Source organism: Dromaius novaehollandiae, chromosome 3 (assembly GCF_036370855.1).
Source record: "Dromaius novaehollandiae isolate bDroNov1 chromosome 3, bDroNov1.hap1, whole genome shotgun sequence".
Lineage (NCBI taxonomy): Eukaryota > Metazoa > Chordata > Aves > Casuariiformes > Dromaiidae > Dromaius > Dromaius novaehollandiae.
This window is the reverse complement of record NC_088100.1, coordinates 59,940,198-59,954,449: the sequence shown is the minus strand read 5'-3', so window position 1 is coordinate 59,954,449 and position 14,252 is coordinate 59,940,198. Positions and strand designations below refer to the sequence as shown.

Genomic DNA, 14,252 nt, shown 5'->3' with positions numbered 1-14,252 from the left:
CACAAAATTAGCAGTGGGAATGAGAATAAGGTTTCTCGCCATGAAGGAAATGAGGTTCTGCACTGAGATTCCAAAAAGAGTACTTTCAAATCATTTCAGAAAGAGATTAATAAGCTTATAGAAGGAACTGCACAGAATCAGAAGAACTGATGCTGGCATTAAAGTTAACATTTGGGATGAGAGGCTTTCTGTGTTCAATTTAGTGCTATCTACAAATGAAATTGAAAGAAGACTTAATTCCCATGTGTTTGCTGCACTGCCTTTATATATAATTAATTAATCCCATGCCTCAAAGCTTCTGCTAATCTCCTGCAGAGGCCAGGGAAAATTTTCCTTCTTCTGCATAACTTGGCTTTTGTTTTGGTTTCATTTTATTTTCATTTATTTTCTTTTCCTTCCTCCTTTGAAACAGCAGAGGTTGGCCACAGCTAGACCAGAAAAGGGAGGGTATTTGGTAGGGCGAGCTGGCATCCCAGGTTTTGCTGAGAAATCTCTGAAATGCTTGGTTGGGTTGTCTTGTTCATACACTCAAAAATTAAACTTCTGAATATCACAGACAACAGAGGTGCCTTTTCTGCCAGGGCAGAACTAGCAGTTTCTAGGAGAGATTTCTTCTGACACAACATGGGGCAAGGGCCACTTCCTAGGATAACCGCTGAGACCTTATCAACTTTCACATTTCTTGTACATACTTGAGATTTCCTGTTACTGTACAAATTTCAAATCTTGATTGCACTTTGACATCTTCTGCCCTCTCAGGGCATCTTGTAGGGTCTGTGTTTTTTGTCTTTTGTTGCAAACTGTTGTTTTCTATAGGGTATGCTATATGCCTTGTGTTGTGCATAGGGACCTTTCCTGCCTCAGTTCCTTTGCCTGGTGCTTTCCTGAGGCTGCTCTTGGCGACGCAGGTGGTCCCATGCTCTGAGTCGTTCTGCTTCAAAGTAATAACTTTGAAATGCTGGGCCATCAGAGCTCTTTATGCCAGCATGGAGGCATGCGTCCAAGGACAATGTACACACAGGGCTGATCCGGAGATCACTGAAGTCACGAGACGGATTTGCTTGTGACGCTAAGGAAGAAAATGAAAATTAGGTTACTTACTGCAGAATAAGTATATTTCATATAGCTTTTTAAAGGTATTTTTGCTTTCATTCAAAGAGATAAAGATTTTTGATAAAAGTGTGGGGGGGGAAAAGCTGAATATCGTTTTTCTTTCCTCTTGTGTTTCTTTTCAGGCTCCATCTATGAAATGTTTGGAAATGAATGCTGCCTGTCAACAGGAGAAGTGATTAAAGTTATTGGGTTCAAAATTAAGAAGCTCATAGCAAGTATCTGTGAGAATAACGAAGAGAGCCAGTTTTCAGCCAAAGTGGAATTACCACTGAATTTTCCTGGTATAGTATTTCATGAATACATGTTTTTGAGGAATTATAACCCTGAGTAACCACTTTTGTTCATTTTATTGATTTGCTGTCTTGACTGATATTTGTCTGAGGTTACAGCTCAGCTGTCAAGGATACAATTTTACTGGATGGCACAAGACGATCAACTCATTTTTAAATTTCAACTTTTACAGTTCTCTTTCATACCTGGATAGAAATTATTATTGTTAAAATTTTAAGTAGAAATGCTTTCTACACTTCAGGTCACTCAACTCTAAGAGTGATTATGATACCGTCTTTTCAGTTACTTGAGACTGGGACAAACATTGAGCTGAAGATTTCCTTGTTGTGTGCTCTGACTATAATTTATTTACTATTACTATATTATTACTTTATTGTTCTGAATGTAAAATATTTAAAGTACTTTGTTATACTTTATTTTAATTATTTATTTTAATTCAAATGGCTAAAGTGGATGGTCCATGCCTGGGAGCAAGATTAGGAGAAAATGAATGTTTTTTTCTGCTAAAAAGCATGTAGGTTATTCTGTAGAGAAGTCTCAAGTGCATAGACCTGAAATCTAGCCTCTGGTACTGACTTGATATTTAAGACATGTCTTGCTCTGTTCAAGTGGCCTTGTTGGGGAGAACGGGACAAAAACTGCATTTTAGGCAACTCATGCATGTCATGTTTTTCTATTTTTTAATTCTACTTTCATCTCATTTCCTCTACTGCTAGGGCCCAGGCTGTGTTAAAAAGGAAAGTGATTGAAATGCAGAGGGGGAAGCACTGGAGTGTGTGTGGGGAAACAGGGGAAGCAAATGAGGTTAGAAAATTGGTAGGAAAAGCTCTGACTTAGATCCAGGAACAGGCCAGAAGGATAAAGCCTTGATAAGAGCTGGGGCTGAAAATGGGGGCAGAGCTGGGAATCTGCATCACAGGGGGACTACAGCCCCCCAAAAATACACATGTAGGGGATTTCCTATGCTGGGAGAGGTGACGGGAGCCCGGGCCCCCAGACCCCGGGTGAGGGAGCTGGAGAGGGGTAGCCGAGGGAGGAGGCCAGCAGGACTCAGGGAAAGCACCTGGGCAGGACGACTGCTCCAAGAGAGGTGATGGGATGCTTGCAAATCGGGAATGCAGGCAACGGGCGCACCGGCAGCACATCATCCCTTCAGCCCCGAGGCAGTTTGCAGGGCTCCCCTGCAGTTCGCCGCCTGCAGCTGTCATGAACCCTGGGCAGCTGTACCTGTGCCTTTCCCTTCTACAGGGGCTTATATGGAGGTCCTAAACTTGTGGCGCTTTGGTGATCTGTGTGAATGTCTGAGAGGATGCCAAGTGATGGGATTTCATGGTGAGAGAGACATGTTTTTTTAACACAGTAAATTATGTGCACATGTATGAAAGTATGTAACAGTAACAATAATGCTAGAAAAGTATTCAGGTATTCAGAAGACGGTAACTGTCAGAGTAAGGTTGTCTGTGCAAGGGAGAGAGTCAAGGTCTACAGAAAATTGTGGTGACTTGTCATTTCAAATGCTTGGTGATTCTGGATTTGTTGGCATTCAACTGATCAGTTTTACAACCTGGCGATTCATTGCCCTATCAAGCACATACTTAAATTCAGTGTAAGCACTACAGTTTGCATGCATATCTACAAACTCTCACAACTAGTATTCTAGAAACCTGAGTATTCTTTTCTACATTAACTTATTTCACCAGAAATATAAATTCATCATTGCTATCCTTCACATGACAGGTAGTATTGAAGAGCAGCACTAAAGAAGGTTATAGTATCACTTCTTATTAGCCCAATGGGGACCACTGCTGTCTCTCTCTCTCACTCTCTATCTGTATCCTTATCCACTCGAGTTCTTTTCAGTAAGATGAAACTTTGTCATTTGTCTAATTTATTTCTTAGCTAAAGAATGATTGTGCTTTACAAAGTCAACTTGTCCCACACACTGTTTTTATGACCTTTCTCCTTTCATAAAGCTGTTACTTTATTACATTTATGATCTGAATGAAACATCCTATTAGATTGTTGCTGGCTTGACCCCTCTCTAGAACAAAACATAGAATGGAATTGGAGTTGATTTTTTTTACTCTGTCACTGACTGACTTCAGTAAAAATATCATTGGGTGTGTAAAACTCTGGCACTGTATTTACATTGTATTTAGAGCGTTCTCTTGCCAAAGCTGAAGTAAAGAAACCTTTTGTTTTAATGTTATTTTCAATTATTTCCTTTATTGTGAGTTATCATTTCCATCACATGGGCCCATTTATCCTTTCACTATGCGCATACTGGCATAAGTAAGCAACAATTCTATTTAGGTTACACTGGGGATAACATCTCTGTGAGAGAAGAACTGGGCTCATTGGCTTTAAACAAGCCTCTCTCTTTGTTTTTCTGAACATATTTGCAATTTACAGAATTCATTTTTTCTGCTCTAGCAAATCAGATTCTAGATAAAGCCCTAGTCTGGCCTTTGCATTAGAGAAATCACTGCAACCGCAAGTTCACTATCTATGTTATTTCATTTTAGTCTCATTCTAATAATTTGCTCTTTTTCATGCTTCAGAGGGCCAGGCTATTCTTTCTGTGCTCATACACTGGACCAAAAAAAAAAAAAACTTCTGCTGTTATTTTAGACACTTCAATAACTGCATCTAATAGAGCATTTTGAACCACAATTTTCACTACTAATGAGTTAACAGAGATGAAAAATTTACACACCTGAACTGTGTGCTAGTACAAATGATTTCCTTTTATTTCTTAACGCTCCTTGTTCTGCAAACATGTTGCTGGCTTCTCTATCTTCTGAGATCTATGACAGCTGCCGCTGCTCATTCCTGCATGATCTCACAAACATAGAGCTGAGCACTGCTGTCCTTTTGAGCTATCAGCCTTTGCTAGCCACAAGACAGGAGGCCTGCCCATGGCTGTGCAGCACAGGAGCAGAAGAGTTGGGATTAGACACTAGAAGGTTCATCTTGATATGAATTAAAACACTGTCAGTCTGAAGGAACCTGCCTGGAGTTGGCAGAGTGAACCCCCTGTAAAACAGTGACAGCAAAATCAATCCCTAGGCCTCCAAGCCAAGGGTGATGTCTACTACACTGCTTACCAATTGAGGAGGGGTGGTAAGGAGCTGGAGGGACCAAGGGCTCCGAAGATCTGCCTGATTTCTTACCTTGAGCTTCACATCAGCATGGTTGACACTGACTGGGAAGGTAGTGGAGAAAAACACCATCAATCTGTGGAGAGAAAAAAGCAGCAGGAGACAAAGGGATGAGAGCAAGGAGTCAGCCTTTGGGAGAAGATGGGGTGAGGAGGATGCTGGAGCTAATGAAGAGGAGGAGGGAGGGCTGTCGGTATGAGGGACAAGAGGAATGGCAATCAAGTCAGCTCCAAAGAAGTTGGGAGCTGACTCCTTCCCTTTTTTTCTGTTTTATTTTGGACAATAGAAACTGCTAGGGTAGGATGAAGGGTCTTTCTGCTTTATTTTCCTTGAAAACTGCTATGTGAGCCTGACTGCTGGTTTTGTCTTGTTTTTTTCTGTGGGGAAGAGAAGAAAAAGAGAGAATGAAAAGGATAGTCCTTTCCTTCAGGACTCTAATTGAGACTGAAAATGTGAAGTCTGTAAAACTACAGGGAGATGCATTTTATCACTCTGTAACTAGTATGACAGCCATGTGTTATTCCGTAAAAAGATGTCCCAGAAACATGCTTCGCCATAGGACTAGGTGCCTTGGGCCTTTTTTCTCCCTCATACCAGTAGAAATAACTTTTTTCAGTCTCTCAGCCTCCTAACCCCTCATCAGTATATTTGTATACATCAACGCCTAAAGCATTTTCTGAAAGTTAGGGGGTAATTAGGTTTGGGGCTGACTAATTATCGTATTGTAGCTAGACAGGTGCTTCACCTAGCGAAATGCCACTAGAAGACTGCAGAAAACTGTCATTATTATGTATGTATAGTTGTTCCTGTCTCTCTGTGTTTTTCCCCAAACTATTGGGGAATGGTGTGCCTTGGTTGTAGACTGTATTATATTTAGAAAGCAGATCTATGTGAGCAATAATGCCAGCTCTCAATATGCCAGCTGGACCTTTTGCCAGATTCACTATTTCCCTCAATTTCTCCCTCTCAGATGTCCACCCAGCTCTCTTAGAAAAGTCTAAGTGAATTTAAGTCATTCAGTTTATGATTTATGAAAGAGTACAAAAATATTTTCGTTTGACCTCAAAATGTCCAAACTTTAGCATCTCAGATTTGCCATATGTCTCCTACTCCAGAGGATTCTTCACTATGTTAGGTTTGGAAAACATTTGCTTTTGTAATTTGATTCATAAAGACTTTAATGAGATTCTGAATAGTTCCACAAACAGTTTTTTAAAGGCATTTCCCCATGAAAAATAAATAAAAACATCATAGCAAAGAGGGTATTTGTGGGAAAACCCCATGGCAGATTTCAACAGTTAGTTAGGAACCACAGTGACTTTCCCCCATCACACCAGAATAACTTCTTACATATTCACCTCTTATCTGCAGAGAAAGAAACATATGGAACTTTACATACTCATAAGCATAAACAGGTGACTATTAGGTGCCTTTAATCCATAGGGCTCATCAATACAGAAGCTTACTATGCAAGTCCACATGGTTCTTTAGTTGTCTATGCACGCATTCTGTTACTGAAATTAAGAAAACCAGCAGAAAGGAAGATGAAGATTTTTTTTCTGCTCCCAACCCTGACAAAATCAGTCTGCCTGGGCCTGAGAGGATAATCAATTGTCTAGTTTTGTATGAGACCTGATAACTACATTTCCATATGAAACCTGCTTTCCAACACAGACTGCTCATCAGTTTGTTGCTGATATAGCTGCCTTCCAAACAGCTTCAGTTGTCCCAGGGAAATTAGTAGAGCCTGAGTCTAGTGTCAAACTCCGAGAGGAGAGGAATGTTCATCATACCTGTGCCTTGCCAAATAGTCTCAACTGCAAATGGTTTTTAAATGTGGTTTATGGAGGCTTTTTAACATACTTCTGGATGTTTTCTAGGGGCAGTACAAGTGCTCCTATCTGGCAGATGGATAAACATAGTTTTTGCCTTTGGGATACATCATGTGTACTTCGAATACATTTTTTTAAGGAAGAATTTTCCTATTCCCTTTCTCCCAGCATTGCCAGGAGATGATACCCATCTTGTGCTTGCAGAGCATGACATTGGAACATTGTTTAGGGGATGTTTTCTTTTCCACAACTTTGTTTTGTCATTAGGGCCTTGTCACTAATATTTTGTAAATGCTGATGAACCAAGCTTGTCTTGATCTGCATTGACAGCTCCAGCAGTGATTAGGATTGGGGAAGCTAACTTGCTTGTTAATAATGATGTTAAAAACAGCTGTGAGAAATGTTAAGCATACTAGCGAGAAAGAAAAGTGTGTTTCAGTTGTGTCTGTGCAGCTACATTCATGGATGCAGCTTTGCTGCAATCTAGAAAAAAATCTGGAGGCTTTCCCGTCATGCTGAGGTGAGGACATATGCGTAGAGGATATATTTGCACAAGCATACTAATTACACATAGAAAAAGCTAACTGTCATGCAGACAACTGTGAAGGCACAGAATTGTGGAAAGCAGTTACATAGGCACAATTAGTGACTATTTCTGCAGTAAATCAAATAGTCTGTTACTGTTTAGGCTGCTGACAAGTGCTCAGAGCTGTTAGTTGCCACAGTTACTAGTGGTCTCATAGGATACTTAGAACCAAACATGCCCAATCTGGTGTTAAATTCAATTAAAAGCTATTCAACACAGAATCTTAATGGTATATCCTTTAACAACAAGGGTGCCAAACTATGAAGTGAATGTAGCAGTTTCTGTTACAGTGGACCTAGGATCACAGTGATTCTGTGGCAAAAAATGTCTATTATGGTGGAGGGAACAGTCTGATGTATCTTGGTTTTAGGAATATAATCTTAAGAAGCCCCTACTTAAGAAGCCCCTCCACGCAGGCCCCTCAGCTGTGTTGATATAAGAGTTTGTGTGGGATGGGTGGGGGTGGTGAAACTGGGTAAAGGAATTGATCTGGGAGAAAAATGAGTAATTTGGAGGTTATTTTTAACCAAAGCAAACCGCTGACCTAATATGTTAAAGAGTCCCTCAGTGAGGGGGAAGTCTAGAGCTGGGAATAAGAGACCTTCTTCCCAGCTTCCAGCAGGGGGGTGGGAGGGGAGGAGCCGTTCAAACCAGCACCTTCTGAACAAAATGTACCAAGTGCCTTCATGGCCTGAGCCTGCCCGACCAGCGCGAGGTGCGCTACGCTCACCGGGCAGTGCGGGCTGGCTGCGTTACAGCCAACACTGTGGGTGCTGCCAGGCTCGTTCCTCCAAAGGAAAGCATGGCTCTCTGGTGGTGGGCTAGCATGTGGCTTGCTCAAAGATGCAGAGCCAGGCTCTGTGCTCCGGCAGTGTCCTGCCTTGCTGAGATCACGGTTTGTGCCAAGGGCAGCTTGTCTTTTTCTCATGTTCTGATTCCCATGAGAAGGGAGCCACGGCCGCTTCGGCCCCGGTTCCCACACTCAGCGACCGGGGTGGAAGGGGAAAGCATGCTGTAGATTCATTTAACCCCTTGTCCAGACACAGTATAAATGACTCATGAGATGTGGAGCTACCACAAGAATCTCTTCTGGTGCTGCGCAACACTTCTCGAGGCCCATCCCATTATTCCTCCATAACCGTGATGGTGGAAGCTTTCCCTGAATGCAAGGATACTGTACCCTTTGTACGGTCCATAGGAGGCAAATATGTGGAGCAACAGGGCTCTGCGGTTTCTGGCTGGTTGGCCTTTGGGGAAGGAAGGGAAAAAAAGGCATGGTATAGCCCTAAGAGCTTGGCTTTGTCACCATAGCTGCAGCTACTAGTCAATTTGTGGCTTACAAACTTGGCCTAGGAGTAACCTCTACATTCAGCTATGTTCACTAGGAAGTGAGCCTCAGTCTGTGATTGTTCCAGAAAGCTGCAATATAACTCCATGAGGCAGCATTCACACTGCTGCATCCTGGGAAGGAGACAGCTTCATCACATAGCTCAGCTAAGCCCCACTGTTTAGTCCTCTAAACTGTCTACTTCATCTTCCTCTATAGAAACACTCACACAAATACAGAAACGTACACATTTTTCTTGCTGTGTGGACTCCTAATGAGACAGCTCCAAGGGGCATGATTAACATGAAATAATAATGTCCCTAGGGGTTAGGGAAACTCAGATGCAGCTTCTGCACTGCAGTACTTCCGCGCTTTAATTGTCTCTCGACAGTCACCGTGTCCAGACTGTGAATTACTCTATCTGGTGGCCCGGGCTATCAGTCGTGCTAAAATCAAATTCCCTTGCTCATTCTTGTCTATAAGTGCTATTTCTCATGTTCGTGTTGTTTCTTTAAGCATATTTGGTCTAGGAATCCCCGGCCCACATGTATAAGTACAGGTAGAATGGATTTTTAGGCAGCAACTTTATCTTTCATTACACTGATTATATTAGTGTTGCTCTTCCCCATACCATGTCCACATTTATTCTTAAAGGCTGTTTTCCTAAGAAAACAGATAGGAATTTGAGATAATTTGTCTTCTTTGCTGTAGCAAAGAAACTAACTTTTTTTTCTTTTTACATGGACATAAACATGCCAGAAATTTATTAGCTGCAGAGAAGAAAGGGCTAATTCCAGCCATCTATACTTTGTATCATGCAGTTGATCTTTTCTTTATAGAGTCACATTTCTAGCAACAGAATTATCAGCCACAAATTATTTGATATGCTTTGATTGCCATTCACAATCTAAAATTTGGCATGGCTTTGTACTTTTTTTCCTTTTTATAACTCAACTTCTCTGTTCTTAGGTCTTTATAAGGTTATGGCTGATAAGACTCCATACCTCAGCATTGAAGAAATTACAAGAAAAGTCTCTATTGGGCCAACACGGTTTGGCCATCCATGTTTCTTCTGCCCTGAGGATATAAAATTGGCAAACCTCACCATCAAACATGGTGAGCAGATCACCTTCAACTCTGTGGAAGAGGTCAATGGAACGATGGCTGTGAACTGTGGCGTGGTCAGAAATAACCGGTCTCATTCCTTTACTTTTCCCCTTTCGCAAGAAGGAAAATTCTACGAGTGTGAAGATGACCAGATATACACCCTGAAAGAGATTGCAGAATGGAAAATCCCTAAGAGCAGAAACCGGATTGTGAAACTTTCCAATACTTTACACATGTGGGAGGCCTCTAATCCACTTCCTGAGAATTTTGATGGCTGCTTAACTCTCACACCTGTCTATGAAGTACAGGCAGTAATGAAATGTAAGTAAGAACAAGTTCATGATCTGTTCCTCATTATGTGGCAGAATGCTCTTAAACACACACAAGTTGCTCAGAATTCAATTACAAGCAGGAATCATTTTGGCCAAGAATTTCTGAAGCATATTTACCACTGCTGCTAGTTTCAAGATTGCAAAACATAAAAATAATATTACCATTTTTGTTCCTTCTACCATCCCTTAATTCAGATAGTTTCTTTGCCTTTCTTTCTGTTGCCATTTTATTGATACTAATATCACTACAGTTAAATCATCTTTGAAAGGAAAATACATCGTCAAGTGAAAAAGCAGGCTTAGGAATTCAGTTCAATTCTCAGATTCTCTTACTTTGAATTTCAGTTACTTTGGCCATGGAGAAGCCATTTGGTCATTTATGGCTCTGGCTAGCAATTAGAGAATAGATATAGATATATATGTTGTAACACACTCAACTACTGTTTATGAACTGCATTTCATTTTTCAGATTCAGAGTGCTGCAGAAAGCAGAACAATATTATTTTACTCAATTGCAGAAAGAACTGTCAAAATAACGTAAACAGAAAGACTCGTGGACAATTTCTGAAACCTCTGGTTTTGAGGAAATGGGAAGGAATTAGAAAAGCAATATCCTTAAGAGCTGTAATTTGTGTATGCATTTTTATTAAAAAGAAGAAGAAGAAGAAGAAGAAGAAGAAGAAGAAGAAGAAGAAGAAGAAGAAGAAGAAGAAGAAGAAGAAGAAGAAGAAGAAATACTGTTTTGGCCATGACAAGTCAATACTGTTCTGTTTTTTCTACTAAAAAGGCCAGAAGTGCTGCCTTTTAACTTGTTACTGAAATTAGTCATGGGAATATAATTAGAAGGTGTGCAAGGGTACGAACACACAGTGAAATGCTCCTGAGTTATGGTAGCTTGAAGAGCTGAGCAGCAGTAATGAGCCAGGTGTGCATGCACAGCCTACCCTCTCTCCACTGAGCATAAAGAAAGAGCTTAAGCTAAAAAGTTTGACCTTGCTTCTGAGGCTGAGGGCAGCCCAGGCAGCAGATGGAAACTTGTTACTCTTCTACTTTTTGGTGCACTCATACTGTTAAGGTTTGCACTATAGGAACTTAGGCAGTGACTGTTAGCACAATATACTATGGTTGCTAAATGCTTTTCATGAGATATTGCACTGTGTTTGCTATCAGATTTAATGTGCAAGTTTGGAATGTACAACTTCATGGATTAAAATACTTAGCTTTCCCAGTCCTGCAAGTGGATCCACTTAGGTGTATTCCTATGCCCCCTTAGTTATAGGTGCAGGATTAATAAAATTAATTTAATGTTTCTAAAATTTTTTCAGAAGATTCAGAGATGTTAGGTATGCACTCATGTCTGCTAAGAAGGATACCTGATTACATTTTCAACAGGCTGTGGGCAGGAATCCTTTATACTTCCCATTCTTAATAATGAACAAAATTATGTATCTGGAATTCCCTCAACAGCTCACATAAAAATTTCATTTTCAGTAATCATTTCTCCTTCAGGGACATTCCCTTGCGGTGCTTAGGCTATTTTTCACCTGAAGAGGTTAATATGACAAAAGCAGAGAGGGAATAAACAGATCCTGAATCATTGACATAACATTCTATCATACAAAATGTCTTATAGTGATTTAAGAATTTTAAAGAATAAAAGAATAAATTTTAAGTTGAAGAATAAAATGTTGGTATATCCTACTACAAGGAAGTGTGAATCCAGGATATACTATACACTGTGTGCAGATCTAAGCAAAATAAGTCTTAATGGAGAGGATCATTAAATAATATTTGATTGTTAAATTTTATTGTCCTGGTAAGTGATCTGTGGTGTCACTGATCTGGAGCCAAACTCTTAAACAAGCTTTAATTATACAGTCAGTTTTGTGCTTGGAAGTTTCGCATCCAAAATTTTGCAAGTTCAGTTGTGATAAAGGAGTTGTTGTTTCCCGTCAGATCATTAAATGCAGTGGCTTGATTCTCTGCCTCAGAAAAATCTCAGATACCTCAGAAAAAGATGCAAGGGTTCGACAGAGGATCATTGTAGGAAAAATGTCTTTATTCATTCACGATAAACTTATACTGTGTTATACAAAGGTTTTTCCTTTCTGAAAAAATGATACTATTTTGCCATAATTATAGATGTTTTTCATATTCTTATAAATAGCAATATATTTTTTTCCTACCAGATTGGCCATAGCAATATCTTGTGCTAATGAGTTCCAGATGCTGCCCATTTCTTAGGAGAAACCATAAGTTACTATGAAATAAAAAAATAGAATTAGATCTCATACTCAATAAAAAGAGTTTGATAAGACGAATAGCTGATTAAACTTGGAGGTGCTGGGAGAAAGACGGTGAACTAGATTTTCCTCTTCCTTTTTCTTAACCTTTTGTTCATTTGTATACCTTTTTCTCATATCATCTTGTTTCTCTCTTCCTCCATGAGGTGTCCTGCATGTCAGATAACTGTATATCTCAAATTAAAATAGGCACGCTTTGACTGGCATTGTCAACAATGCAGGCACACAAAGAGTTGCACAACGCCTCAGAAAAGGTCCTTTACAAATTTGGCCTACAGGGCACATATGTTTTATTTCAGTGTTAGATTGAAAACAAAAATGTACTTCTTTTTCTTTGTAGTTCGAAAGGATATAGTTCATATCCTCTCAGATCTGGATGTTGAAGTCAAGGATATAACAGACTGTTATGATATTAGCTCTTTTCTTCAACCACTGTCTTTGGAAGATGTATTTGAGAGAACAAGCAAGGAATTTCCTATGGTTGCTGAGATAATGGAAGGGCCCCAAGGAAGCCAGAAGCCTTATAATTTATTGTGTACAGGGAAAGAGATTGTCATCTACAAAAAGTACCAGGCAAAAAGAGTCCTCGCCTCTGAGATCAGAAGTGATTTCCCGAAAAGACATTTTTTAATCCCTATGAGCTACAAAGGGAAGTTCAAGAGAAGACCTCGGGAGTTTCCAACTGCCTATGACTTAGAGATAGCTAGAAGTGAAAAGGAGCAACTTCATGTTGTAGCAACTAAAGCCTTTGATTCTCCCCATAGAGAGCTTTTTTCTGTTTCAGTTGGAGATCAGTTTCTAGTTCAGCAATGCCAGACTAGTGAAGTTCTGTATGAGGGAAGAAAGAAAGTTGTAGATGTTTTAGCTTGTGAACAAATACTAAGTGATACCTATAAGAAAGTGCTCCTCCCTATGTATATGGAAGGTGGCTTTGTGGAAGTGATTCATGATAAGAAACGGTACCAGCTTTCAGAGATTTGCAAGGAATTCCGTTTGCCTTTTAACGTCAAAGTATCCGTGAGGGATCTTTCCATCAGGGACGATGTCTTGGCTGCTGTGCCTGGTCTGCAGCTTGAGGAAGAAATCACAGACTCTTATTTGCTGATTAGTAGTGTCAGCAGTCCAGTGGACAGCTGGGAGATTCCTGTATATCGCTTAAACATGTCAGTCCATTTGCTCAGCAAAAATGTCCAAACAGTTGTACCCCCTGCGACTAAGACTACAGTGGAAGAGATCAGCGAAGAGCAGTACTATATGGTGCGAAGATATGAAAACCAAACCCTGTATCCACCACCCAGGCCTCCCAAGAAGCCAACAATGCTCTCACCAAACACCCTTTTTGCAGTACCTACACAAATGGCATCTGATGTACTACAGGCTCCAAAGGTAAGGTATCGCATCTTTTCCTTTGTCTTCAAATCTATTACAATCACAGGTCACTTTCTGTCAGTTTATAGTCTCTGTTTCACTTGTGTATCCTTATGGCACCTTACACAGATGGCTCTCAGTTCCCTGTAACAGGCAAATTAGCCATTACGGACAACAGTGGCTAAAATCTCCAGTGTGTGTTAATTGAGCCATGAAAAACAACAGAACCATGCCGACTCGCAGCAGAAAGCTTGGCCTGGTAATTGTGGATGGATAAACCTTTATTGCACCTATGCAAAAGTGAAGGGAGATGCTTGAAGTGGCTGTGTTTAAATGGTTATTAAGGGGAACCATCCATTTTCATGATATATATAAAGGGAATTTTGCTCACCTGGAAATAGCAGAATTCTATTCACAGAAAGTCAGGTTGTATAGATATTTTTGGCTGCATGTTTGTTTACATACCCAAGTGGCAAATAGATTTTGAGTAAAAAGGGCAGCTGTTTTACAAAAGCATTTGATGATCAGAAAAAGGTGTCCCTCCTAGGACAGTTTTCTTAGTAGCAGTTAACCTAAGCCAATGCATTTGTTCATTAATTTTCTTACTTAAATTGAAAGAACCATTAAACCAAGGTGCCTCTGGACTTCAACAAGAGAGACCATCCAGCAAGTACATAGCTTACGTGACAGTTTCTCTCTTCCACGTGCAAAGGCAAATTCCTCTGCAGGGGAAAAAAAGGGAAATGTTGGAAACTTTTTCAGGAGATAGGCTGCTGAGGCCTCAGAATGAGACTCCAGAGTGGTTGTGCTGCACTTTAAATGCAATGTAATT

At 40.3% G+C, this 14,252-nt stretch overlaps 1 protein-coding gene across 3 annotated transcripts in view; it reads left to right on the top strand.

The window, feature by feature from the left end:
- Positions 1-14,252, top strand: part of THEMIS (thymocyte selection associated) — an 87,680-nt gene that overhangs the window by 14,435 nt on the left and 58,993 nt on the right. For all 3 annotated transcript variants that reach the window (XM_026104982.2, XM_026104983.2, XM_026104985.2), the window contains exons 2-4: positions 1,236-1,394; positions 9,280-9,738; positions 12,393-13,438. In XM_026104982.2, the coding sequence (XP_025960767.2) occupies positions 1,236-1,394; positions 9,280-9,738; positions 12,393-13,438 (1,664 nt within the window). The remainder of the gene's footprint in view (positions 1-1,235; positions 1,395-9,279; positions 9,739-12,392; positions 13,439-14,252) is intronic.